General features: G+C 33.8%; 2 protein-coding genes across 5 annotated transcripts; one reads left to right on the top strand and one right to left on the bottom strand.

Moving 5' to 3' along the window:
- Nucleotides 1-4,445: 4,445 nt before the first annotated feature.
- Nucleotides 4,446-6,237, bottom strand: LOC148168745 (deoxynucleotidyltransferase terminal-interacting protein 1). The gene is made up of 4 exons (XM_088045350.1): nt 5,965-6,237; nt 5,707-5,913; nt 5,453-5,656; nt 4,446-5,407 (listed from the first exon to the last, which is right to left on the bottom strand). Exons 1-4 carry the CDS (start codon nt 6,019-6,021, stop codon nt 4,550-4,552), a joined length of 1,326 nt encoding a protein of 441 aa, XP_087901476.1. The 5' UTR covers nt 6,022-6,237; the 3' UTR covers nt 4,446-4,549.
- A 1,303-nt stretch (nt 6,238-7,540) lies between these two features.
- Keap1 (kelch like ECH associated protein 1) lies at nt 7,541-26,108 on the top strand. Of its 4 annotated transcripts, none has more exons than XM_088045488.1 (8): nt 7,541-7,748; nt 22,237-22,357; nt 22,405-22,683; nt 22,770-23,198; nt 23,244-23,435; nt 24,902-25,113; nt 25,163-25,545; nt 25,596-26,108. In XM_088045488.1, the coding sequence occupies exons 2-8, from the start codon at nt 22,244-22,246 to the stop codon at nt 25,799-25,801; spliced, it is 1,815 nt and encodes a 604-aa protein (XP_087901614.1). In that variant the 5' UTR covers nt 7,541-7,748; nt 22,237-22,243; the 3' UTR covers nt 25,802-26,108. The 4 variants fall into 4 exon arrangements, with proteins under 4 accessions (XP_087901614.1, XP_087901611.1, XP_087901612.1 ...); XM_088045485.1 differs by lacking the exon at nt 7,541-7,748 and adding an exon at nt 16,160-16,244; XM_088045486.1 differs by lacking the exon at nt 7,541-7,748 and adding an exon at nt 16,953-17,033.
- The last annotated feature ends 71 nt before the right edge of the window (nt 26,109-26,179 follow it).

The raw sequence follows: 26,179 nt of genomic DNA, 5'->3' as shown, positions 1-26,179 counted from the left end.
AATGTCTTGGGTTTGCGCAATTTTCAATAAACGAAATGAGAATGCAACACCTTGAGGACAAGTAAAGTGGAGCGGTTGAATTAGCGGCGGCTGCTTGCCTCTGATGTTTTTTCTTTTGATATTAAAGAAACAATCGTGTTAAATATACGATTTCCTGCAAACGGTTTCGCTCTGACCGCAATGGTTTCAAAGACACTGAGTGTTAAAATTTCCTATTTTCACTGACAGACTATTATAAATAATTTTATTTATCTATAAATATTTTAACATTTAAATTTTTTATTTTTTCAATGAGGTAAATGTATGTAATATTGTGTAGAAGAAATGATAAATTCTTCATGAACCTACCACCTAAATTTTAAATAAATACCTGAATATGTGGTTTTAACAAACAAAAATTTGTGATTAATTAACTGTTTGAAAAAATAATTGAACCACATCTCGGTTCACTTATTCCTATGCAGTATATTGTTAGTAGGTACTTGGCTTCGTCCAGCAATTCACCATGACCAGTATAATACGCCAAAGTAATTCAAGACGATAAAAACAGTCGTAAACAAAACGATAACGTTATGTATACGGCCCAATCTACCTTCTTATCCTAATTTATTAGAATGCATTTAGAGAATTCAACTACTGATGCTGTTGGAAACGTTCCATTCCACTGTCTTAACTGTATGTTTATAAATGTAAGCATTTCATTAAGTACAGATCCTGATTACAAGGATCTGAAATAAACCAACACAATGCAAAACCATTTGCATGCAAGCACCAAACTGACTGACGACTTTAAAAACCAGTACACCACTCTCAAGATCCTTCTGGTACAATTCATAGAATTCAGTTTTATCTGTAGCTTCAGTGGTTGTAAGCAATGTAATCTGGCCTCAGTCCAATTTAACTAACTATTTAGGGAGTGCGTCGGAAGTTTCCAAACAGGAAGATATTCCCGATGCACCATGCACAGATGTGCATAATGCGACTGTGCAACAACTCCAATAGTCAGAAAAAACGTTTAATTATGACTGTAATTACGCAACGAAAATGTCTCTTTACGAGGGTTCGTGTAATGTTAGGGTGAAAAACATCCATTCGATAAGAATATAAAAGTCCTTTTTTAATATTGCAGTACTCGAATGAAATTCCGAACTCGGAAGCCATACACAAGTGCGATGTTATGAAAGCGAAGCAGAAACCTTTATTTCCCATAATTCAATAAGAGAAGTCAGAACTGGGGCGAATATTATTGTTGCTAGCTTAAAAACCAAAATTTAATTAAAATGTGTATAACACAGGTGACTGAGCTCGCTGAGAAACTAGAGCAGCCGTTCATTCGATTAAATCAAATCGGGGAAGGAAACTTGAAATGCCATTGCAACAACATTCCGGTCCCAGCTTTGTAATCACGTTTTATCAAAAACTTTTTTACAGCAGACCCGCCTCTTTAACGAGTTGACGAATGAAGTCCACTCATCAGGCTATGAGCGTTCGATTGGTGACAAATCTGGTTGCTAAAGTGGCGCTTATCGCTAGCGTAAAAATAACTGCTTCTTGTTCTTTTTTCGATTCCCGCTCAATCTGTAACTATTATTCCGTAACAATATGTTGTCACGCTATGGAAATCCGGAGAAAATAAAACTCTGACAGTTCGTAATGTAGATTCTGGTTATTTTTAGAGTAACATATCATGTGATTTGCACACTAGATAGTGTCCTTGTTGAGTAAAATGGTTTGATAATGTGGACGGTCGGTGGGGGATTTTTTTACCGGAATCGATACACCTCATGAATTGTGTAGTTACAAATCCTCAAAAACTATGGTCATAAAATTGAGTTTTCATGATGGATAAACGAACTAAGTTTGTGATGTAACTAGGACTTGTACAGAATACAAGATTGCTTTTACAATTGCGCTGCTACATATTGCGGTAGCAATATCGTCCTGTTTTAGATTTTCAGACGATTCCATTTTAGAAAGGTATTTGGAAGTATCGACTGATGGATATAAATTTTTAGTCCTTTTATAAGGAGCTGGTTTCATGTTGAGGATACAAAGAATCCAGTTTACGTATCGAAGGAATCTAAACAATCTCGGCGAATTTAAAAGCGCTTAAGACACGATTTCAATTTGTAATCGGAAATTTAAAACATATTAACGCCAAAAAACTGTCTTGAAGACCCAAACAATTTTATACAACTGCTTACCTAATTTGATGCGACAAAAACTGGTTTAATAACACAAATTGCTCGACACAAGCAAAACAAAAACCACAAAACTATAAAATGTCCAAAAGAAATAACTTAAGATTCATTTCAAGTTTTCATAACTCGAGGGACACTCGCGAGACTGCACAGATGAAAGTAAACATTAAATTAGCGAAAGCTAAAAAAGTGGATTTTATATAGTCATTACGAGCAGCGTAATCGAATATTTTTTCAATGTCAACTGTCAAATGTGAATTCTCCATAAAGTCAACTTTGAAGTTTTGAAATATCAATTATAATGACAATAAAGAATGGTTCACAATTGTTTTTCTTGAAATAACGTAACAAACCTGTCCGAGTAGTTTGATTTAGCAAAATAGGAGTAATTGGGTATTAATTTCTTTTGAAATATTCAGGTCGGCTCATGAACGAGTAAGGTAACTATGGTTTCATCTGAACGATGCCAGACGGATCGACATTGTTGATTCAAAAATCTTGTTAACAGTTTTAAGCGATTTTTCATAAGATTTTTCAGATTTTTTTACACCATGCCTTTGCGTAAAATTTCTTGCAGATAACAAATTCATTGGAACGTAAAACTATTGTACAGAAATCGTTAATTTTGGTATTAAATTTTTACTCTTCAACCCATCAGATCTAGAAAAATTGAAAATATGACTTTTTTAAACATTTTTTCGGTGATCTATGGCATTGTCGGATGATACACTATCTCGGTGGTGCGCGTCTTTCCAGACACCTGTATACTAGCTATTGACATAAGATAACGAGCTTGATCAGAACGGAATGCAACCCAAAATACATTTTAAGCAGCTGCCAAGATACCTCATTGCAATGTGAATTGATCAACGATCATAGCTATCTGATTTTTTTGACAATACATGTGAGAAGAGTGTCAACTAAAAGATTTTAATTTTCTTAAAAACATTCCACAAAAGTGATCTGATGCTATAAGACCCTAGTCAAAATGGAACACTTGGACAATGCAGTCATTATGTAAAATCGTATCCAAACGTGATCTGTTTTTTCGTTATTGGTATTCTTTGTCAAAACTTAACAAAACTGTTTTTGACGTTAAACTTTTCAGGGTACACAGTTGGATTCCTTTTCATTGAAAACAGAAAATCTATTACCATCAGTGAACTCATTAAAATGAAATTTGGTAGCAGTCCCTAACATTTTTATCGGTAACAGTTGGCAACACTACTCACTACTGTGATGTGCGTAAAAGTATACTAAAATTTGTTGAATCCTTCTTTAAATCTCTTCCTTGGACCATTTTTTTATTATTCATTATTGAGCTATTAGCGTGAGATGTTGATACATCCAACTTTAAACCACTTATTAACCTCAAAAATCAAAATCAAAAATTTTGTTGGAAAAGTTATAAAATTTACCTTAATTTCCACTGTTTGGGCTGGTAAGCACGCACAGAACACTTGAAACACTTCCATGAATGTTTCAGAACACCAAAATTCACTCGGGAACACTAAACACTGCGTTTTTACACGAAATTGGAAAACCGGCACTTTGAATCACAACACTTGAAAACTTACTAACATTTCCACAGCCGTCTCAGTCGGGTCTGGCGCGCCAATTTTGAAATTTGAGTTAGGTGGAGTTAAAGTTGGAAAATAATAATCTACCGTTGGTTTAGTTTGCAAATGATCACAAAGATCACAAATCCAACGTGTTCGTTAACTTCAAAACTCGCTTTTCCCTATTTTTTTCCTTAAAGAATTGAAAGTCTGTTTTACATTCAAAAATTTTCGTAAATTTACACAGGAGAGTGAACTGGCAGTAATGAGCTCTACTTAACGTTTTTAGTCATAGAATTTTGGACAGGATTTTTACGTTATGCCAACAAAAACTAGGGTAAACCATACTTATAATATTATGACTTCAAAGTTAACTTTGCATGGGGATATAAAGGACTTTTCACGTTTGACATTGTTGACCAAGTGTAGAACCGTGAACAAGTGTGTTCGAATTATCGAACGTGTACGTCAAGTCTTTGTTTTCGTCTCCAAAAGAAAAAAACGATTTACCGAGTAAAATAAACTCACAAGCTTTGTTCGAATTATCGAAAGAACCGAGCGTTTGCTTCGAAAAATCAGATTCGAATTTTCGATAGTCGACTGTACAAAAAAAAATCGTTTTCTTTAGACTTTTTATACAGTCGCAGCCAAACCTGCGAATGTTCAAAAAACAATAATTTAAAAAGACAATTCCACTTGTTCTTTATTGTAAAACAAGACAACACATGCATTCAACAAAATAAATTAAAAGCAAATAGAAAAATAAACAATTTAACACAAGTAAAGAGGCTAGAAATCCTCCGAGTTATCACTACTCATATGGCTTGCAAGAATGCTAGACAAGCTGCTATCATTCTGCGTGTTTTCTTTGAGAATCATAACCGCCCCATTTCCATCTGTGCTATTTGCAAGCGCCATCAACATGTTAGGAGAGAGCAATCCAGAATTCTGGATAGGACTCTGCGTTGATATAACAGAATGATTAGAATTAGGACTCAATTCTGGCATATTGGCGAAATTTTCAGATTGTTTGGAGCTAGTGCTGCCTGGCTGACTCTCAACTTGCACAGTATCAGAAGGTGTGGACGGTCCAGAATCTAAAGCTGTATTTGGTGGTGTTATTGACTGACTTCTAAAATCAAACAAATCCAACCCCATTAGAGGTTTCTTGTCAGTCTTGAAGTTGTGTATAAACAATTTGACTTTATTTAAAAGAAATTGGGGCGCGATGAAACCTTTCAGTTCATGGAGTTGCAAATTAGGATTGTTTTTATATTCGTCGCTTTCAGTCAGTTCTTTGATGTCTTCGAGAATCATGAGGTATGCTTTGCCGCCACTTGGAGGCATCAGATTTCTAGCAGACAACCATTCCTTGTCTTCTTGGTCACCAGAGTACCGCACCAAGTCTGGATGACGTGCGTATAAACGCCCCCTTGTTTGCCCATAGCCTAGAACTTTGTTTGCTCGAGGACCCATTATAAATAACGTGTTTTCTGAAATACGCTCGGGATTCCATTTCGGGCCTTCTCGTTTAATGGGGGCTTTATATTTGCCGCCGCTTTCACTCATATAGCAAAATTGCTTAGAGCGTTTGCCGTTCGTTTCAGATTCGGTGTCTGATTCTTTACGTTTCCTATGAAGGGGGCTCTAAAATTACATTTTTAGTATCTAGACGGAAAAAATTACACCTACAGTGTGTCCACTTCGTCCATCAGTTGTACTAGCTTCAGAATCACTATAATCGTAGGGAGAGCTGTCTCGTGATCCTGGAGATATTTTATACATTAATTTGGCATCCTCAAGCATTTGCTTGCACACTTCTTTCACATGGTCTTCATTCACGCTGTCTTTACCCAAGTTAATTCTTATATTATTAATAGCAGGATGAAAAAATTTCTGAAACAGCTCCCATTAATCCCGCCGCAATTTTGTTAAGACAAAGCAACCTCCAAGTACTTCTTGATAACATTATCAATATCTTTGTTAATGGCACTTTGAAGATTCTTCCTTAAAAGGTCTAAAGATTTGGCGGGACTCGTAATGCTGTACGTTCTTCGATAATTCGGGATCATTGATCTACTTCCGTTTTTTACTCCAAGCTGAGAGGCAGCCAAGTTCATGAGGCTTATTTGTCTCATACTAAAAGTGTTTTTCTGAAAGAACAAAACATTATTTGTGAATCAATAAAGAAGCAACTTACGTACCCAACTGACCATATTTTGCTTGTCTTCAGCCTGCCCTGGGGTCACTGGGGGTATCATTGTTTCTGTATTTAAACGCTAATAATATAAAGACATAACCTCACTTTTCCTAAAAAATGTAATTTTTGTTAATGTAGTCGCTGTATTGGCGTGTTTCAATATAAAAATAGCGTTAATTGTTGAAGGAAAGACCCTCTAATAGTGTTTGAGCTGTATTTTAGTAATAATTTGACAGTCAACTTTGACATTAATCAAAATTTGACATTTGACGTTACGTTTGGCGGTAAAGTTCAAACTGGTTTTAAATGAATGGCAAAGTATTGATTAATTTTAACAGAGTGTGGTAAAAATCTACAGGTCTTATGAGAAAGGCAAGTCATTGAAAATCTTGCACATACAGTAAAATAATAGCAATAAAAATTTTACTTGAAAGTTTTACCATTTTAGAAACTTTGTACCGAAACTGGTGATAAAATTGACCTTAGAATGGCGCCTGGTAGAAGTCAGTGATAAAGCTTTTTTGCTGTTCGTTTAGATTCCAAAATCTTTTTATTTTTCATTCTTGAGCTTTTGCTTTAAAAGAACTTTCTGATATAAGTGGCTAAAATGCGAAAACTGCGCTCTATAAAAAATTTCATTTTCTTTCTAATCATTAAAAATTAGAAATCTCAACATTATTTTGTATTTGTTTTGATTAACTTTAAATTAAGACCAAATTATAATTACAATTTTATTTAGATTTATGACTAAAAATATGTCAAAGTTTAGCGGTAAATATTTCGCATATTCTTAGAACAAACTGTCGTTATTGGATCTCATTTTACGCAGAATTTTTCGCTGATTCCAAATTTAATCTCAAAACGTACCTACAGCGACAAATAACTGAGATATAGCCGTTCAAAGTTCCGGAAAATAAATTTTCAGTTTCGTAATTTTTAATGCTCAATATCTTCGAAACTACAATAGCTAGAAAGAAACCGTTTGCGCCATAGTTTTTCTCGCTTTTTTTTCTTTAGAATTCAAATACTTAAAATTTGGCGATTAGGCGATTTTTTCGCAAAATTTTCAATTTTTTGTTTATTGGCCGCCACTCGTAAACTATTTGACCTATTGAGATTTGGTCAGTTGATAGATTTTGAGCTGTTGTTGTTTGAGCTCTCAAGCTCTAATCTCCAATATTTCCAAAACTATTAAAACTTTCTTATCGATACGGGATCATTTAGAACTGAAATATTCTCAATATATGTATCTCAAGTTTTTTATTCTGAGGTTATTATTATTGATAGTGCGCTCTTAAATTTGGAAAGTGGCTAAAATGTGGGAATTGCGTCCATCAATAAAGTCAATAGAACAGAAAAAACTAAAAAAAAAAAGAATCTTTGACTAGTTTTGCGAATTTTTGGCATTTTTTGAATAAATGAATTTATGCAAGTACTTTGTGGCGTGTAGAAATAAGACAAACACTCTGTATAGTGCTATTGGAAAAATATAAAAAAGTTTAAAAGAAGAAAAGAAAGTTTGCCACTGTATGCGCGGTGTATTGTGTGTTGCCGCCACACCAGGCGTTTGTTATGAAACGAATTGTGTAATTTTTGCATGCGTCAACTGTAATCGAGAAGTCTGGGCAATAATGTCAGATTCAGAATGTCACTGTCATTTTGTGCGGTTATTAAAATGTCAAACGTTTAATAATAAACATAGCCGAAACTAGTGTTTCGTGTCACATTAACAGAAACGTATTTAAGGTGCCAAATTCAAAGAAAACTCCTGAAATAAATACCAAAGTGGTAAGTCATCTGACACATCAATTTAGAGGTTAACTTCTTGTTTTTCAACAATAAACTGTACTCACTGTCCACTCCCTCGTTACGTTTATATAAACAATTAACAACAATATAGCAATTATGATGAGGAAACCGTGACAACTTCATTTGGACTTTTCCAAACTAAGTGAAAGTTCAAGTTTTTTTGTAGTTTGCCCAATAGAGGAGATAAAGTAGCCTATATTTGAGTAGAATGAGAAAAGATAAGCAGCGTTTTCCGCTCATAAAAATTCGGCTGTTTGTTTATGTTTGATTTTTTAAAATAACGGCGTTTGATTGTTTCCAGAACCTGATGTGCAGCCGCTCTATCCTCTGGCGACTGTTAATGTATAATTCCACAAAATTAAAATAAATACATAAAATCATTTACATATGGTTTGTAGTCGTTACGTCACTATGCTAATAAATTACTCAGCAATTTTACAAGATAAAAAGTCAGGTCCTGAACTGAATTCGCTCGTTTCAAAGGTGAAATTTAAATCGACTACACTGTCCGACTGTTTTAAACAATTTTATCAGTTATTTTTTTTGACCTCTAGACATGACGAGCGAATTATTATGTCCGCTCACTTCCGTTCAGCTTTGCCAAAATTTTTCCCAACTCGATTTTTCATTTCCTTCCTCATTCACAGAATTCATGGACCAGTGTCTCTTTTGCGCAATGTTTAGTCTCGGTGTAACTTTTGGGGTTTTTACCTTGAGTTATTACAAAACTATTAAATTACGCAGTGGATCGATTATATACAGCGTGGCTCAAAGGTGAGGACGACACTCTTATCGTGTTTTTCTCATGGTTCACCAACAAACAGAATTTGTTTGCGAGATGAGCGATTAACAAATTGATCTGTTCAGCTTAAGGTTACGCGGAGTAATTTCTAAAATTATAAAAAAAATAACACAAATAATATCAGAGCACTTATGTACAGACCAGCGAGAAAGTAACGCTCCACAGATACATTTTTGCTGTCTGTTTATTCGTTTTGTTGTTTTCTTATTTTTCATGCAATATCGCACGATGACGTTTTGAAGATAAGATGTGCATTATAAAATAAATGAGTCGTGTCGAGGTGCTTATTTAAATCTGCATCATCAGTAAAAATCGTATTATTCACAGCGAATTTTTTCGTTCCTATTTTCGCGATTAACCTTCTCGTGGTCAAACGGGGTATGTTTTAAACCCCGCAGTGCTAATTTAAAGATTTAAAAGTTAATAAAAAACTTGGAAAAGTGGATTTCCGGCTTTACCTCGTGAAGCTCTGTTATTAAACGTCCAAAAAATATAGTCATAAAATTTGAAAATAAAATCAATATTTTTAATTGCTTTTTTGTCGCGTTTTCTTAATTTTCAAACGAATAAGAATTGTTTTTTGGCTTAAAAACTAATTTATACGGACGACGGAATTTTTGTTGTTGGCCACGGAAAGGTTAATTTCCCTTATTACACCCACCTGCTAATTAAAAAAATCGACGAGTCAGCGAAGATAATCGCTTTCTGTTTTTGTCATTTTATCAGGTATAAAGAATGAAATTAACACAAGTAAAAGACTCATTTTTTTCTGTAGAAACTTGGTCCAAACGCCTTAAAAATAATTTAACCTTGATCACGAAATTAGACCTAAAATAAATTAATATAAACTCAAATGTCATTGACCCAGGAACTAAACAACGACATGAAAAAGTAAACCCACGGAGAGTAGTTTTTGTTGGAAATTAAAAAAGTTACAGAGAACTAATCAAAAGAAAACAGTAAACATCGGCTTTGTTTGAAATGTCAAGAGAAGTAAAGTGGAGCAATAATAAAAGGTAATTAGGAATAAAATAAAGTTTTAGAATAGAATGTTGTACCTAATTAATTGATTATGAAGAATGTAAATATTTATTGCGTTATAAACAAATTACGAAACTGACAAACTTTGACCTCTGTACTCCCGTTTGCGTATTTTATTTTTTTGGCATTAGTACTTTTAGTTTCAGTTATTTTATCAATTGTGCATTAGCTCCGGAACATTGTTCTTCTAATTTCTTAAACTTTACAGGCGCTACATATTTGGACACTTTATACTTACTGTTGCGAGGTTCATTAAACTTGGACCATTTTCTCTATATCGTTTTTATCTCTTATCTTTTCGATCTTATTACAATTAAATTTGATACTTTCGTGTGAAATTTCGAGCTTAAGTATCATCAAAAAATTTTATTGATAATAATAGTTGTCCTTCTAGAAGATTGTGTATCTGAAATAAAAAAAAAAAACAAATAAACCTCATTTTTCTTGAACAAAATTATCATTAAATTTTGGGAGTACTATCAATTGCTTGTGGAGCCACCTATTAGTCAAAATTAACATGTATCTATTACAGGTATACTGTTCCAATTCTTCTAACGTTTTTATGGCACACAGTCCTCATTACCGCAAAGATTATGAGGGTTCTCAAAAGTGCAAGCAACCCCATTGTAAATCATTTGCAGGTACCCGAAAGTGGTCAAGAACGAATTTGAGACAGGGCCGGGTTTAGAATAAGAATTAAATCGGAATTAAAGTAAACACAATTACATGTTTGTTCTTTTTAATTAATTAGAATGAAATCAATCGCTGTCGCTTTTAGTGAGATTTTCATCGCCGCCGCTTTCTTCCAAATTAATCACAAATTTGGGAAAATTAGGCGACACATAACTGTCTTTCGAGCTTAAATTTGGAAACTTATTTGTTCATCTTCCGAATTGATCTCTTCAAAGAGCTCCAAATTAATTCGATGGGGTTCAGAACACAGTAATAAGGAGGCAGTCGAAGTACCATGTGGCTTTGTTCCTTTGCCCATTCGTCATTAAAAATTTTTTGGAACATCCAAATCTTTAATTTACTACTCAGTAAGAATCAAAAGTGTAAATGTAGGTATAAATCAATCATATACTCCTTGTTAAGAACCTATACCTCCGTGCAAATTTTAGTGGCGGAAGGTGTATGTGAGCGCGCAGTGTATGTAGACTTTAGGGTAATTAGCGGCCGTTGAATACGTTTAAACTGGGGTGGAGTGGGGCACTGTCAAAATAAATTTGTTTACTATAACCTGAAAAGTTTTTAATTTTATGTAATTTCACGTAGACTTCGCGTATACACTCTGATAAGTTGGTTCAAAAACAATCCACGGTAGAGCCATTCCACATCCCGAGTTTAATTACAAGTAGAAAAAATACAGTCAAGGCAAGTGCGCCTAAAGAAAAGCATTATTTTTCATTTATTGTTGTACTGAACACATCATCTATTGACTCTGGCGATGTCTTTTACAAAAACGAGGACTGTTTTTTGAAATTACGACCAAGGTACCGCTGGTACTATCTTCATTACGAACAACGAACTAGAAGAACTTGCTGATGATGATAACCATTTCGTATATCGAGCTACTTTACACTTTCTAGATTTAACAAAAAACTATGCAACTATTCAAGTTTTTGTCAAAATTCAGAACTTCCTAATTTGTATTAACAGGCATTATCACATTTCAAACTGTTCATTGTAAACAATAGCACCACTACATTTGTATTCTTAATAAATGTCTCGTCTACCTAATTTGTTGTGAAGTTAAAGTCCTAAACTTTTAATCACAATGGAATAAAACGCAATACCACTTTATTTGTAATGCAATTCATCGAAAATTGATAAACTTCATCGTTGTTATTATTTCTGTCAAGTGTCTGTCATCTGATGACAAGATGATGACAACACCAGTGCCAACATACAGTCGTAAAACTACCCTTTCACAGTACAACCCAATACATAAATTCTGTCAAATTTCGTGTACAGTCCCAAAATTTGGACGAATAATGACCTTGAAATGTGGTATTCAAAATAAATGAGGTTTATGTGCCTATCTAATTATCATATCATCGCCCGCAAAATGAATCACAAAAAAAATTAATCTGAAAATCTAAAATAAATTTGTTGCATATTATTACTATTTGGTCTTCAACAGAATTGAACAGAATTTGTCGATGCAATATTTTTATGCATCCGGTCCTGTTAAAACCTTTCTGGACGCTCGAAACCGCAATTTATGAGGGGTATTGTGTGGGTTATTAGCTTTTCTAAGGGTGGTACTGCCATAAAAACGTTGGAAGAATTGGAACAGTATATCTAAAGCCTCATTTCCACGGTCCGTTCTAGAGAGAACAGAATTTGATTTACGATGGAATTTGAGTTATTGCACCATATTTTGCGGTCAGAAAATTTGCAAATCCTATTGCACCCTTGGTTTACAATCCTCTGTTCCGATTCGGGCGGACAAGCTGGTTGAAATGCCGAACCACCGCACGGACATTTGATAATAACCAACAAGTTTAATTACTCCAATTCTTTTAATTTGAACACTAATTTTTTATCATAATGTTAATGAGGTAAATAACACGTATAAATGTGGATTAATGTTAATAAAAATGGCGATAAATGTAGATAAACCAATTTATTTCCTGCATTGAAATTTACAGAATCATTGTATGAAAACAGGCGTGAATGAATGCAGGTAGGTACGTTGCTTATTTCTGTGAGTGGATTTACCCTTTTGAAATAACCGACAAGTCTGTATTTTTGTGGATTTGGTAAGAGTTATTACCTGAAAATTTGAATTTTTAATTTCGTTCTATGAATTGAATTTTCTGGATTTTAATGAAAGTTAACATACCAGACATATCTACGTAATAAGTAACTTGAAGTATAAATAAAATGAAATAAATTCATGAACATTCTGTACTGGTTGTCTGTTTGACATCGGTTCGGCGGACATTTCAACACAGAACCAAGACAGAATCGGTTCGGCAGACATTTCAACGCAGAACCAAGATAGAACGCACCGGACAGTTTAACACAGAACACACAGAATAATTGAAATTAGCCGCTCCTTTGGAGAAAACTTTTAATAAACAATGCATTTCAGAATTTTTGAATAATTAATCTCGTTAAATAGGAATAAATAAAATGTTGCTGTATTTCAATTGATTATTCCTGACATTATTTTACTGATGGAAAAGTTATTTTAACATCAAGCTAAATATTGCAACGAAATATACAAAATTATTGTATGAAAACAGGCGTGAATGAATGCAGGTAGGTGGGTTTCTTATCTCTGTGAGTGGATTTACCCTTTTGAAGTAACCGACAAGTAGTATTTTAGTGGATTTGGTCCGACTCATTACCTGAAGATTTGAATTTTTAATTTTGTTCTGTGAATTGAATCTTTCTGATTTACGACGGTTTATATGAGAATTTACCTACAATACAAAGTTTACTGCTTCAATTCAACGAACTATCTTGTCTGTTCGTCATCGGTTCGGCGGACATTTCAACACAGAACCAAGACAGAACGCACCGGACAGTTCAACACAGAACAAAACACAGAACGCACAGAATCATTGAAATTAGATACTCGGCCCAATTGTATTAAGTATAGATTCAAAGTCTGCAGCAGACATTCGACAAAAATTTTTAAACATCGTTGATGGTGCTTGATGAATGTCTTCAATAAGGTCACTACCACTGTACCTGCAAATTAAATTATTTTAATCTAACATTTTAATCAACCAGTGAAGTAAAGTTTTTAATAAATTCAATTTAATTCTCTTACCTACTCCTACTTTTATAAAATGAAGATATCCAAAAACGTGGTTTTCTTTTTTTTTTCTTTCGTTCTTCGTTGGTAATAACAAATATTGCAAGTGCACACAACAAACTTTGACTACGACGGTTCATTTTGAAATGACTACTAGTTTGACACTTCTTAACTCTAGTTTCCACCACCCTAGTCGTATTTTGGAAATTCCGAAGCATCTAGCAGAATGGACTTGAAAAGGGTTATTCTGGGACTATTTTTGTTACCAACTTGGAACCAGCAACTTACACTGTTCTAATTGAGAATAAATAATATTTAAATCGATGTTAAAATGTCGTTGTTTTTACCATTCATATATTAGTAATTATCAAATGGTAAGTTCTCGTATAAATAGAACAAAATTAAAAATTCAAATCTTCAGATAATGAATCGGACTAAATCCACTAAAATACTACTTGTCGGTTACTTCAAAAAGGGTAAATCCACTCACAGAGATAAGAAACCGACCTACCTGCATTCATTCATGCCTGTTTTCATACAATAATTTTGTGTATTTCATTGCAATATTAGCTTGATGTTAGGTAAAGTAACTTTTCCACCAGTAAAATAATGCCAGGAATCAGCAATTGAAATCCAGTAATATTTTATTTTTAATCTATTTAACGAGATTAATTATAAAAAAATTCTGAAATGCATTGATTTTTTGCAAAGTTTTCTCTAGAGGAGTATCTAATTTCAATGATTCTGTGCGTTCTGTGTTTTGTTCTGTGTTGAACTGTCCGGTGCGTTCTGTCTTGGTTCTGTGTTGAAATGTCCGCCGAACCGATGACGAACAGACAAGATAGTTCGTTGAATTGAAGCAGTAAACTTTGTATTGTAGGTAAATTCTCATATAAACCGTCGTAAATCAGAAAGATTCAATTCACAGAACAAAATTAAAAATTCAAATCTTCAGGTAATGAGTCGGACCAAATCCACTAAAATACTACTTGTCGGTTACTTCAAAAGGGTAAATCCACTCACAGAGATAAGAAACCCACCTACCTGCATTCATTCACGCCTGTTTTCATACAATAATTTTGTATATTTCGTTGCAATATTTAGCTTGATGTTAAAATAACTTTTCCATCAGTAAAATAATGTCAGGAATAATCAATTGAAATACAGCAACATTTTATTTATTCCTATTTAACGAGATTAATTATTCAAAAATTCTGAAATGCATTGTTTATTAAAAGTTTTCTCCAAAGGAGCGGCTAATTTCAATTATTCTGTGTGTTCTGTGTTAAACTGTCCGGTGCGTTCTATCTTGGTTCTGCGTTGAAATGTCTGCCGAACCGATTCTGTCTTGGTTCTGTGTTGAAATGTCCGCCGAACCGATGTCAAACAGACAACCAGTACAGAATGTTCATGAATTTATTTCATTTTATTTATACTTCAAGTTACTTATTACGTAGATATGTCTGGTATGTTAACTTTCATTAAAATCCAGAAAATTCAATTCATAGAACGAAATTAAAAATTCAAATTTTCAGGTAATAACTCTTACCAAATCCACAAAAATACAGACTTGTCGGTTATTTCAAAAGGGTAAATCCACTCACAGAAATAAGCAACGTACCTACCTGCATTCATTCACGCCTGTTTTCATACAATGATTCTGTAAATTTCAATGCAGGAAATAAATTGGTTTATCTACATTTATCGCCATTTTTATTAACATTAATCCACATTTATACGTGTTATTTACCTCATTAACATTATGATAAAAAATTAGTGTTCAAATTAAAAGAATTGGAGTAATTAAACTTGTTGGTTATTATCAAATGTCCGTGCGGTGGTTCGGCATTTCAACCAGCTTGTCCGCCCGAATCGGAACAGAGGATTGTAAACCAAGGGTGCAATAGGATTTGCAAATTTTCTGACCGCAAAATATGGTGCAATAACTCAAATTCCATCGTAAATCAAATTCTGTTCTCTCTAGAACGGACCGTGGAAATGAGGCTTAACTTATCCCTTTCAATTTCCTTTGGTAAATTTTCTGCAGGAAAAATGACGTGTAGACTAATAAATAAATGATGCGAGGCTTTAAAATAAAGTAGTTTGTATAATCGAATATGGGTTCTCATTACCATAAATGATAGTAATTAGCTTTCCACGAATCAATTCTGTGTCTCCACCGATTTGATTTAATGGAGTTTGTGCTTGTAAAATTCTGGGTAATGTCGGGGTCACTTATTGTACAACTTGGTGCTTTAAATGTTATTAAAAACATTATTTATCAAAATAGGATACTATTAAATGAATTTCGCTCTATTTGATTACCATAAACCTGAAACCGGTACAAATTTTACTGTCGTTCCACTTGTAAAAGTGCCTCATTCTGGAGCGAGATACTTAAAATTTATCTCAAGTTGCCTCGTAGGATAAGATCGAATATGTTGATATGCATTGTTTTTTATTTTCTCTTCTTTAAAATCTTCACCTCTTTCTAGTGCAGCGAATTAACAATTCTAAACACACTACCTGTTAAATAATGAAGCGAGTACTGAATTCTCTTTCAATATTTTGATCAATATCCATTAGCATTTCCAATGATTTGGAATATGATAGATTTTGTTTTTTACGAATTACTACCATCGTAATCGCGTATGCCAACCTCTTATGTTCAAGTATAAATGTACACACGTCAGACCGTTTCAGCCGACGCGAAGGTTACAACAAAAATCATATTTATTGTCGAGTCACGCTGATACCACGCTATTAAAATTTATCAAACAAGAATGGAAAATATCACCATATCATCTCTGAAAGGTGTACAGTACTTCTGTAGTGCTAGAAGAAAAATTGTTGATATTTGGTATGTTTATAAACAATAATATTATTAATCGTACACGCATGTGTCAATTAAGATGACTATAAAAACGGTTTGAACAGGTGGGAGTGGGAACAGTAAGTACCATTGAAATTGGAGGAGCATCACATTGTTGGTCCAGGGATCGAAATGAAAAAGGTCTCAAAAATGATGTAACTTTTTTTTCGGTTTCGTCATCTTATTCTTATGAATTTTGATGAATCGTGGAAGAACCACATTCTTTTGACTCAGCAAATTTTTTTGTTATTGACTCGTACTCTCGTTACTACCCAAATTTTTGGAAGTAACATTTTGGTTGCCACTGATTAAGATGCCTTCCAAAACTGTTTTATTAACAGTGCAATAACAATTAAAAATGGATTAATGAGGTCAAAAGTGATAAGAAAGTTGAACTGAGTTGTGTTCTTTCAATTCTTTTTAGTTAGTGTTCCAACAATTACCATCTCTGCGGATTGATCGTTGCCACTGTACTTGAGATTATCAAATGTTAAAAGCACTTGTTTTTTTTTTAATTAATACAGGTAATTAGTGACGTCGCTGTACTCAGCTCATGCACATTTATGAATTAACGAGGTGTAGATGATGCTGTATCATGAAAAATAATTTTTCATGCGTCAACTCTACCCAGTTTAGTTTTTATAGAAAGTTATGTGTTATAACTAGTCACATAAACACTGTTTACATTCTGTGGTTGCCTTTGAAGTTGGTGATATAGCTCATGATATCAAATATACCAAAAGGTTGTGGTTTTCTAGACTGCTGGTCGAACATTTAGTAAGACAAATTTGTTTTTTTTCTACTGTCTATTTGATTTGGAATTGGATAATCAAATACTATAAAAATGCGAAAATATAGTACATAATTCAAAAACAAACAAGTTAGTCGCGAAGTCATTGATGTTTGCTAAGGTGATTTTTTACATCTTGTGTCTATTTACAACTTTTAGTTTGTTTTACAATGATGTGTGCTTCATTTTGGCTTTCTTTTTAGGCAAGTGATTAGATTACCCTTTGAAACAAGTGCTTCGTTTTAGAATTAAATATTATTGCATTCTCGGAATTGAACACGAACTTTGTACTCTTTATCTTTAATCTTGATATAAACAAAAATTAAAAACCGTTTTGATTGTAATAAAAAATATATTTAGCACTCACGTCTATGTGATACGATTTGAGTTGTGTACTTTTCATATCAAGTATTTCCTAGAGCTTTTGTGGAAATTTTATGGACCTGTTGGATTAGTGTAATCGTATCTAGAGTTACGTCGGACAGGGTGATAATCTGGTTTCTTTACTTTTCTTATCATTGGCAAGAATTACTTACCTCGTTTTGGATAAAACATGACATGATATTTGGCACGTGTTTTCCAAGGAATCGGTTTCACATGCACCAAGGAAGAACAACGCCATAACTTATAATTACGTAGATAATTCCCAAGGACTTGAGAATGACTTTTCATTCGGCATTATCGATGCTTGATCAAATGTACTAAACTCTACTCAACTGAAATTATTAAGGATAATATGTATTTAGAGATAAAAGAGGTCTGAAATTTCCTCATCTTTGTAGCGATATTGAAGGTGAATTTGAAATTTTTCATAAAAGTGAGGAGTTTTATTTTCCACAATGATCTCACAATATTGATTCAAGCCTTCGTGATATGTATCAGCCTTGTCTGTCATTCAGAGCTTTCAATGACACAGTGGCGTTCGTGTTCTGGTCTAAACCACGCAGAAGGGATGACTTTTACTATCAATTATACTACAAAATTTACAAATTGCAACGTTTTTAAAAAAATTGAATGTTTCTCAAATTTTATAGTTGTAGAATTAAAAGCACCAAAATTACAAATTTTAGTGGTGGATGCCGGAAATTTTTGCTTTGTTTCAGAAATGAAAATTTTTAAAATTTGTGCTTTTTGCTCTACAATTTTTTAATCTGGTAAAGTTAATGGACGATTCAAAAACAGTAATTTACCCAAATTTTATAGTTGTAGCACTAAAATTACCAAAATTACGAATTTTAGTGGTAGATGTCGGAAATTTTTGCTTTGTTTTAAAAATAAAAATTTCTAAAATGTGTGCCTTTCACTCTACAATTTTGAAACTTGGTAGAGTTATTACACGATTCAAAAATAGTATACTGCCTAAATTTCATATGTGTAGCAAGAAAATTACTAAAATTACGGATTTTACTAAAGGATATCTGAAATTTTTGCTTCGCTTTAAAAATGAAAATTTTTAAAATTTGTGTTTTTTGCTTTACAATTTTACAATTTGGTAGAGTTAATCCACAACTCAAAAATAGTTACTTGCCCAAATTCCAGACCGAGGATAAGACATTCGAAAATCAAAAGAGAAATTCCAAGAATATAACGGCTGCAGATGATTCAAAAAATCTAAAAAAAATGAGATGAAAGAACTTCAAAAATACAAAAACCTCATACAAAAATTTATTTGTTTTCATCCTCTATAATTTAGTAATTTGGCATTTTTGGTTCTTCTGCTTTATTCTTTTAATTGATCAGTTAAGTACCAAGAACTCATTACAAAATCGGCGCGGGATTTACCTCATCTGTTTTTATTTTTTCTTAATTCCATTAAAACCGCAACAAACCGTATGATTGGATCGAGGACATTCAGGTCGCTTATGGCAATAAATACTCAAACAACTTTGTCGTCAAAATACTCGTGACTAATGATTCATTGAAAAATCAGTTTCAGTTCCTTGTTTGTTGTCTTCACATTATTAGAAACCTTCTTTTTTTTTATTGCTGTAATAAAAAAACGAGAGCTGTGTTAATCTTCGTTAGTTTTCTTCATGAATTTCGCGTCGCAGCAAAGTACACAATTAATTTTAAACAAATTAAATTTAAGGCAAATAAACTATTATGGCGGAACTTTCCTTTAAACTTTGAATTCGGAAACTATTCTGTTTACTTTTTTTTATTGTGATAAAATTTCCTAAAAATCTCAAACTTTCTTGAAAATATTGACGTCAATACCAGATCAATTGGTCATATTATTGATTGACCTCTTGTGTACTTCCGTGTTGGTTGTCCTTTTATGTATCATTTTCTCAAAATTTTGCCGTTTGTGACTCACCACCTGATTATGACATTCTATTTTTACGTTTTGTATTTGTACACAGAGCCGCTTTACCAGGAAGTAAATATTTTAGCTTGTTGCCAAAAAATTCACTTCAGGTTATTAACATTATATTTTTCTAGTCATGCTGACGTTATTGCTTTATGTCTGTCTTATCAGTAGATTTTTTAATTCCCTACTAAACAACGTGGAGTTTAATTAAACATGCATTAAGCGCAAATTATCACAGCAAATTCCCGGTATTTACGGGCTGGTGGATTGTACTTTCCCATCGAATTTCTCACGCATTCTTTTCTTGACCTACGATAAGCTGGTAACTGGTCCAGCTTTTAAAAGTCATCAGCGTGTTCGCAATAGCACGTCGAAATTAAACGAGTTTCTTGATATAGTCAATAGATAAAAATTTTGATTAGGTGTTTGAATTGTGGGATTCAGTTGTGTGTTGGCAGTGGGACACCGAAGATTGTTCTGTGATATTAGTGTAGAATATGTTCATAAAAATGGTTGCGACTGACGATAGCAACTGGCTTATAGATTTAGAGTAAGAGTGCAAGTCATTTGAATATTCGTTTTATTTTGTTCACTTCAAGGCTGAGCGTGCAATCACAAACTATTTTACTCCAATTTGTTATTAGCTGTAAACACATGTGATAAATTGTATGTATTACATTCATATTTACTTGGTTCACGGGAATTTTAAATTACTTCTCAGTGCTGTGGAAATTGCAGAAATCCAGTTTCCGTGATTTTGTATTCTCTTGAAACAAGTTAAATTATTTCGTGAGAAATTAGTTTTGAACCTTGGTCGATTTACGTATCGATAGAATGAAGAGGTTGGAATTTAATTACCTTGGCAGTAAACGACAATTCATGATCATTAAATTCATTGTAAATCATTTAGAGAAGAAACGCCGCACCGGCAAAAATTCAAGAATTTCACGTTTGCGTGGCTCAAAGGCAAGAATGATGGAGGTAAAATATTGGATTGCCTTCAAAGGGAAGTGTTAAACTGAGTTAGGCTCTGATAAAAGTGAACTATTTGGTTGCCTGCTCTTTAATTTGTTTACTTTGAATAAATAATTACATCGCGTTTGGTTTTCAATCTAGAAATTCTTTTTTCGACTTTTCTTGTGGTTTTGAAATGATGTGTCATTTCCTTTATTCCTTCACAGTGTTTTTGGGTCAGGGAAGTCTACTTATTCACTTTCGAATTAAATGATTTTAGTGTTCCCATTCACTATTTATGATTAGATTAGGCAAATATTCAGCCAAGTTATTTTTTATATTGTCTCTTTAACATTACATGTTAAATTAATTTTACATAAGAATCACAGACCGCTAACAATAAGTGGATCAATAATGAATGTAACACAATTGATTTAGCTGATTCATGCAACGTGTGTTTGCAGTTTTTAAAGATAAGTAGATATTTAGATTATGCGTGTTTGCGTGGGCGCTACTACTTTAAAATAATTTATAATGTCAGGTTTTGCATGTCGATACTGTTGGAATAATCTTATTTACATGCAAAATAGATGAAAATGTAAGAGAACTTCTCTTAACCCCCTGGAAACTCTTCTCAATACTGCAAAGAGAATATAATGGCCAAACTGGTGATAGTTTTTAAAAAAAATTTTCTTTGGTGAGCGCTTGGATAAATTTTTGTAGAAAATTTCTTATTATGTAAAGAAGATAAGATCTAAAAATGTAACAAAGTCGTTTAAAATATTCAACGAATCTAAGGAGTTTTAAATCTAAAGGACTTCAACGAATCTAAAAAATCTAAAAGATCTAAATAATCTGGGAAATCCAAAGAGTGCGGAGGACCAAACTGGTCAAGAAATTCTAAGAATGAATGAAATAAGTGAATCCAAGAAAACCCAATCATCTGAAGCTTCTAAAGACTGAAGAATACGCTATCTGAAATCTTAGGAATTCTTTTAAGGGAGCGGAGAGGTCGAGAAATAATTTTGATTCCAAAGATTCTAAGGACTTCAAAACATCTAGAGAAGCTGAGGAATTCACTGGTCTAAACAATTCAAGAAATCTGAAAAATGCGAAGACTTCAGTCCATCGAATTAGCGATTACGTGGGATTTATCAAAAAATGTTTTGAATTTGGGGAATGCATAATTTAAAGAATTTAAGAAATTTAAGCACATAATGATAAGAGAAAGTAGAAAAAGAATGGAAACGAAATACTCAAAATATGTAGAAAAAAATGGTGGAGGATCTCTAGGTGTAAATGTATTGAAGAGAAATAGAACAAAGATGAGGTAATAAATTAAAGGGAAAGTATAAGAAGGAAAATTAAATTGTGGAGAAGAAATTACATATCAGCAGCAAACCAACCAACTATAAGCTGTTGAGAAAAGATACACTTTACTGTTATTTTCGAATATTGGATAAAAACTTGCATGCTTTTCACAAATGCTATTTAAATTGCGTTTTACGTGACGTTTTTGTAGTGGCCACTCTAATTTATTTAACAATAAGTTTTTTGTGTTGCATAGATATCCAATTTATCTATTGTTAGAGCAAATTGCAAGAAATCTTGAACGGGTTATTAACTTTTTATCTACTTGAATAATTCAATCATTTCTGTTTTTGATTCGTTTCTACAACGAAAATTCCCGGAAATCTGTCATACAATTTTAAAAATTATAGAATTGATGGTCTGAGACATATAGTCGGTCATTGTTTGCTTTATGTACTATTATCTTCGTTGCTTGTTGCGATATTTGCTTAGTTTTCATTCACCATGAGTCAATAGTTTTGAATCTTGACAAAGTCAAAACTGATAAGATATGTACTCTCAGTCGAATTTCTCAACTGATCCGTCTACATTTATTTGTATTCGTTTCTTTCTAGCTGCAATATGGATGGAGACGAAGATAGCTATTGTTCAAAGCCACATTCCCGCCAAAATGGCGTTTCAGATTTGGGCGACATGAGTTTTATGATGTTGGATTACATAAAGGAAGCTATGAAGGTGAGTGGGTAAAGTGCTCATCACAAGCTTCGAGTGTTATTTCTCAGGCTATGGACATGATGAGGAGTCATCAAATGTTGACGGATATAACGTTGGAAGTCGGCCATGAAGTATTCCAAGCCCATCGAGTGGTCCTCGCTGCTGCTAGTCCTTATTTCAAAGCAATGTTCACTGGTGGTTTAAAGGAATGCGAAATGACGAGAATACCCCTTCAGGGAGTATCTCCAACTGCCATGGCTAGACTGATTCACTTTATGTACACTGGTAGGATAAGAGTGACCGAAAATACTGTGTGCCAATTGTTACCTGCTGCAACTATGCTACAAGTTAGTGGTACAATCGAAATTTTGACTTGTCATCTTAATATCGAAGATAAGGATTCGGACAAAGTTTAATGGGTCTTTTGTTCCAGGTGACGAACGTAATACAAGCGTGCTGTGATTTTTTAGAAAGACAATTAGATCCAAGCAATGCCATCGGGATTGCTAGTTTTGCCGAACAACACGGATGTATAGAATTATGTAAAAAAGCCAATCAATACATAGAGCGGCATTTCTGTCAGATCTGTCAAGAAGAAGAGTTTCTCCAATTAAGTGCTCTACAATTAATCACATTGATTAAAAAAGACGAGCTCAACGTTCAGGATGAGAAGGAAGTGTACAACGCCGTCCTCAAATGGGTCCGACACGACGAGGAAAACAGACATAAGAAAATGGAACACATATTGAGCGCTGTACGGTGTCAATTCTTACCCCCTAAATTTCTAAACGACCAAATGACCAATTGCGAAGTCATCAAGAAGACACCAGCCTGTAGAGAATACTTAGCTAGAATATTTAAGGTGAAATTCAATTACCATTTTTCCAATCATCTAATTTTTTTATAGGATCTGACATTACACATACGTACCGTGGTAAAAGAAAGAACACCAAACATACCTAGAGTAATATACATAGCGGGTGGTTACTACCGCCAATCTTTAGACGTTTTAGAAGGTTACAACATCGACGACAAGACGTGGCAGAAATTAGACAGTCTGACGGTTCCAAGGTCCGGGCTAGGGGGTGCGTTTCTCAAGGTGAGTGCGTAAAATTATTTTCAATCGACCGTAAAATCGTTGAGTAACGAATTTTAATGATCGATGCAATTTCCTGTTTTCACATACGACTGGCGATTTGTTTCGAATTGGAGGAAAACGCGACACACCTGAGTTGATTTAGATTAGCGGTTCCTGGAAAAAATTCTTATCTGCGAATTTTAATACAAACACACTTTAGAACGGGGTTTTCCCGTTTATCGCAAGTGTTTGATGACTTGATCTTCTCTAGAAGATACGACGATTCTAGAAATGCGCATTTACATAATTTTCAGTAATTGCTTTTCTATTTATCATAATTGCTGCTGCCCGGACACGTAATTTATTCCAAAAATAATAATTCCTTCTATTTCGATAATAATATACACCAGCTTCGTTTCTGCACCGCACTGTCTTCATTTCCGAGATTTTACGTTTCGTGACAGTGGTCACATATCCGCATACATTCAAAAACTATAAATGTGCAGCTGTAAAAACAATGACACCGATAAATATGGAAAAAAATTATCATTAGTTTCTAAACTCGTTAGTTGAATTATGTGAGAACAAAAGGCAACGTTCATTGTGTTTCAAGTACAACGTGATGATGTAAATACTTCGGTTGTTGCAACGAGAATTAAATTAATTGAACTTTATATTTTATTATTTGTCGGAATTATTAAAACGTTTTGTTTGATCCGGAATTTTCATGACAATAAAAAATAGATAGGCATTGTTTGAAATTGCATAAGCTGCATTTATTGCAGTCTCTTAAATTTTCAGTTATTGTCTCTTCGACTTTTTTGCTTTGAATACGGTCTGAATTCTTATTTTTTATTTTCGAAGGACCTCACGCTTTAAATGTTTTACGTTTGTCTAAATTCCCTTCAGATTCCATCACAGGTTGAAATTCTTTAGATTTACTAATTATTTAGGTCTTTTAAATTTTTGATACTATTTGGATTCATTAGATTTTTTAAATAGTTTTTAATTTTAAGTTTGATTTATTGAGACACATTTATATTTTTTGTTTCTTTGGATTTTTTGTTTTCATTCTTCTGCTTCTTTCGACTTTTTTATTTTTTTATAGAGGCTTTTCTCTTTCCATTGATCAGTATTAAAATGACCATATTCTCTAAACTGGCTTCCTTTTTTCTTTTTTTTATATTTCGTATTTTTCAGCTTCTTTTATTAGTATTATTATTATTATTAATTGTAGTTCAACGAAGCAATCGAATTCTTTGGAATCGCGTAAAGATATTCCTAAAAACCTGTTCGGAACATTAAATTATTATCTTCTTTGCTAAACTAAGCCCAATTAACCAAAAACTCATTACGAGCGCCCTGTCCAACCCTCCCTGAATTTTTTGTATCGATTCGAAAGTTTTTTCTCGTAAACATTGAAAGGGCTCAACTTAATGTCAATATAATATAATAAATTTCTAATCAAACAAAACCAATTATTACAGGGTACATTCTACGCCGTGGGCGGCCGAAACAACGCTCCTGGCAACAGCTATGACTCCGATTGGGTCGATAAATACAACCCCGTGAAAGACCAGTGGCGACCATGCAGCCCCATGTCAGTACCAAGAAATCGAGTCGGAGTGGCAGTCATGGATGGTCTTCTATACGCCGTCGGTGGTAGCGAAGGTTCTAAATACCACAATAGTGTTGAATCGTAGTAATTTAGACCTTTCTTTGTTCTTTTCTAAGGGTTTTTTTTGTAGATATGACCCCGATTTGGATCGATGGACTACGATAAAACCCATGCATTTCAAACGGTTGGCGGTGGGCGTCGCCGTCGTGAATCGGCTTCTGTACGCTATAGGAGGGTACGACGGTGTTCAAAGACACAGCAGCGCGGAATGTTACCATCCTGAGAACAACGCCTGGGATATGATAGCTCCCATGCATACGCAACGCAGTGGGGCGGGAGTCGCCGCCATTAACCAGTACATCTACGTGGTGGGTGGATACGATGGGTCAAAACAACTGAATACTGTTGAAAGATACGACACGGAGAAAGACGTTTGGGAGTTTGTCGCGAGTATGAAAATAGCCAGAAGTGCGCTCAGTGTCACAGTCCTAGATTGCAAAATATACGCGATGGGTCAGTCTTATAACATTTTACGTAGGACCAATTTGAATGTTTTATTTTAGGTGGGTACAACGGTCAGGATTTTCTGGCAAACGTGGAGATTTACGATCCAACGAGAGATGTATGGGAGGACGGAGAGCCTTTAACCTCAGGACGATCGGGTCACACGAGTGCCGTTTGTTATCAACCCCCTTGTACTCAAAAATGCAAAATTTTATCGAATTTTGGTAGCAGCTCATCTTCGTCGTGTTCTTCCGGGGTTAAGTAGACAATAAGACGAAGTGGAGTTATTTGAGATTATATTAGTCCTGACCTGACTGAAAATATTTTATTGTGCATTTTTGCATCAGTTGTACATCTCAATATATGTGATAATGTTTGCCTGATGAGCGAATGAGTTTTGTAATTAAGTACATAAATGACCGGTATTATTTATTTGTGTAAATAGTGTGTGAGTGAGTTTTCTTATAATTTTGTAGATACTTTCAAACAAACTGAGTCTTTTAATGTTCTTGGAGAATTACTGTGAGACAGTATTTATAAATGTTACAAATAAAACATTCCCGTTGCCTTAACTTGTGTTTTAGTTTATCTCATCACCGAATTTATATGACACTATTTTAGTATATTCTTATTTCCGATTTTT

The sequence above is a fragment of the Gnatocerus cornutus genome, chromosome 9 (assembly GCF_029298725.1).
Source record: "Gnatocerus cornutus isolate USDA-ARS CGAHR chromosome 9, icGnaCorn1.1, whole genome shotgun sequence".
In the NCBI taxonomy this organism is placed as follows: domain Eukaryota; kingdom Metazoa; phylum Arthropoda; class Insecta; order Coleoptera; family Tenebrionidae; genus Gnatocerus; species Gnatocerus cornutus.
The sequence above is the reverse complement of the archived record's forward strand: the minus strand, read 5'-3'. Positions and strand labels throughout refer to the sequence as shown.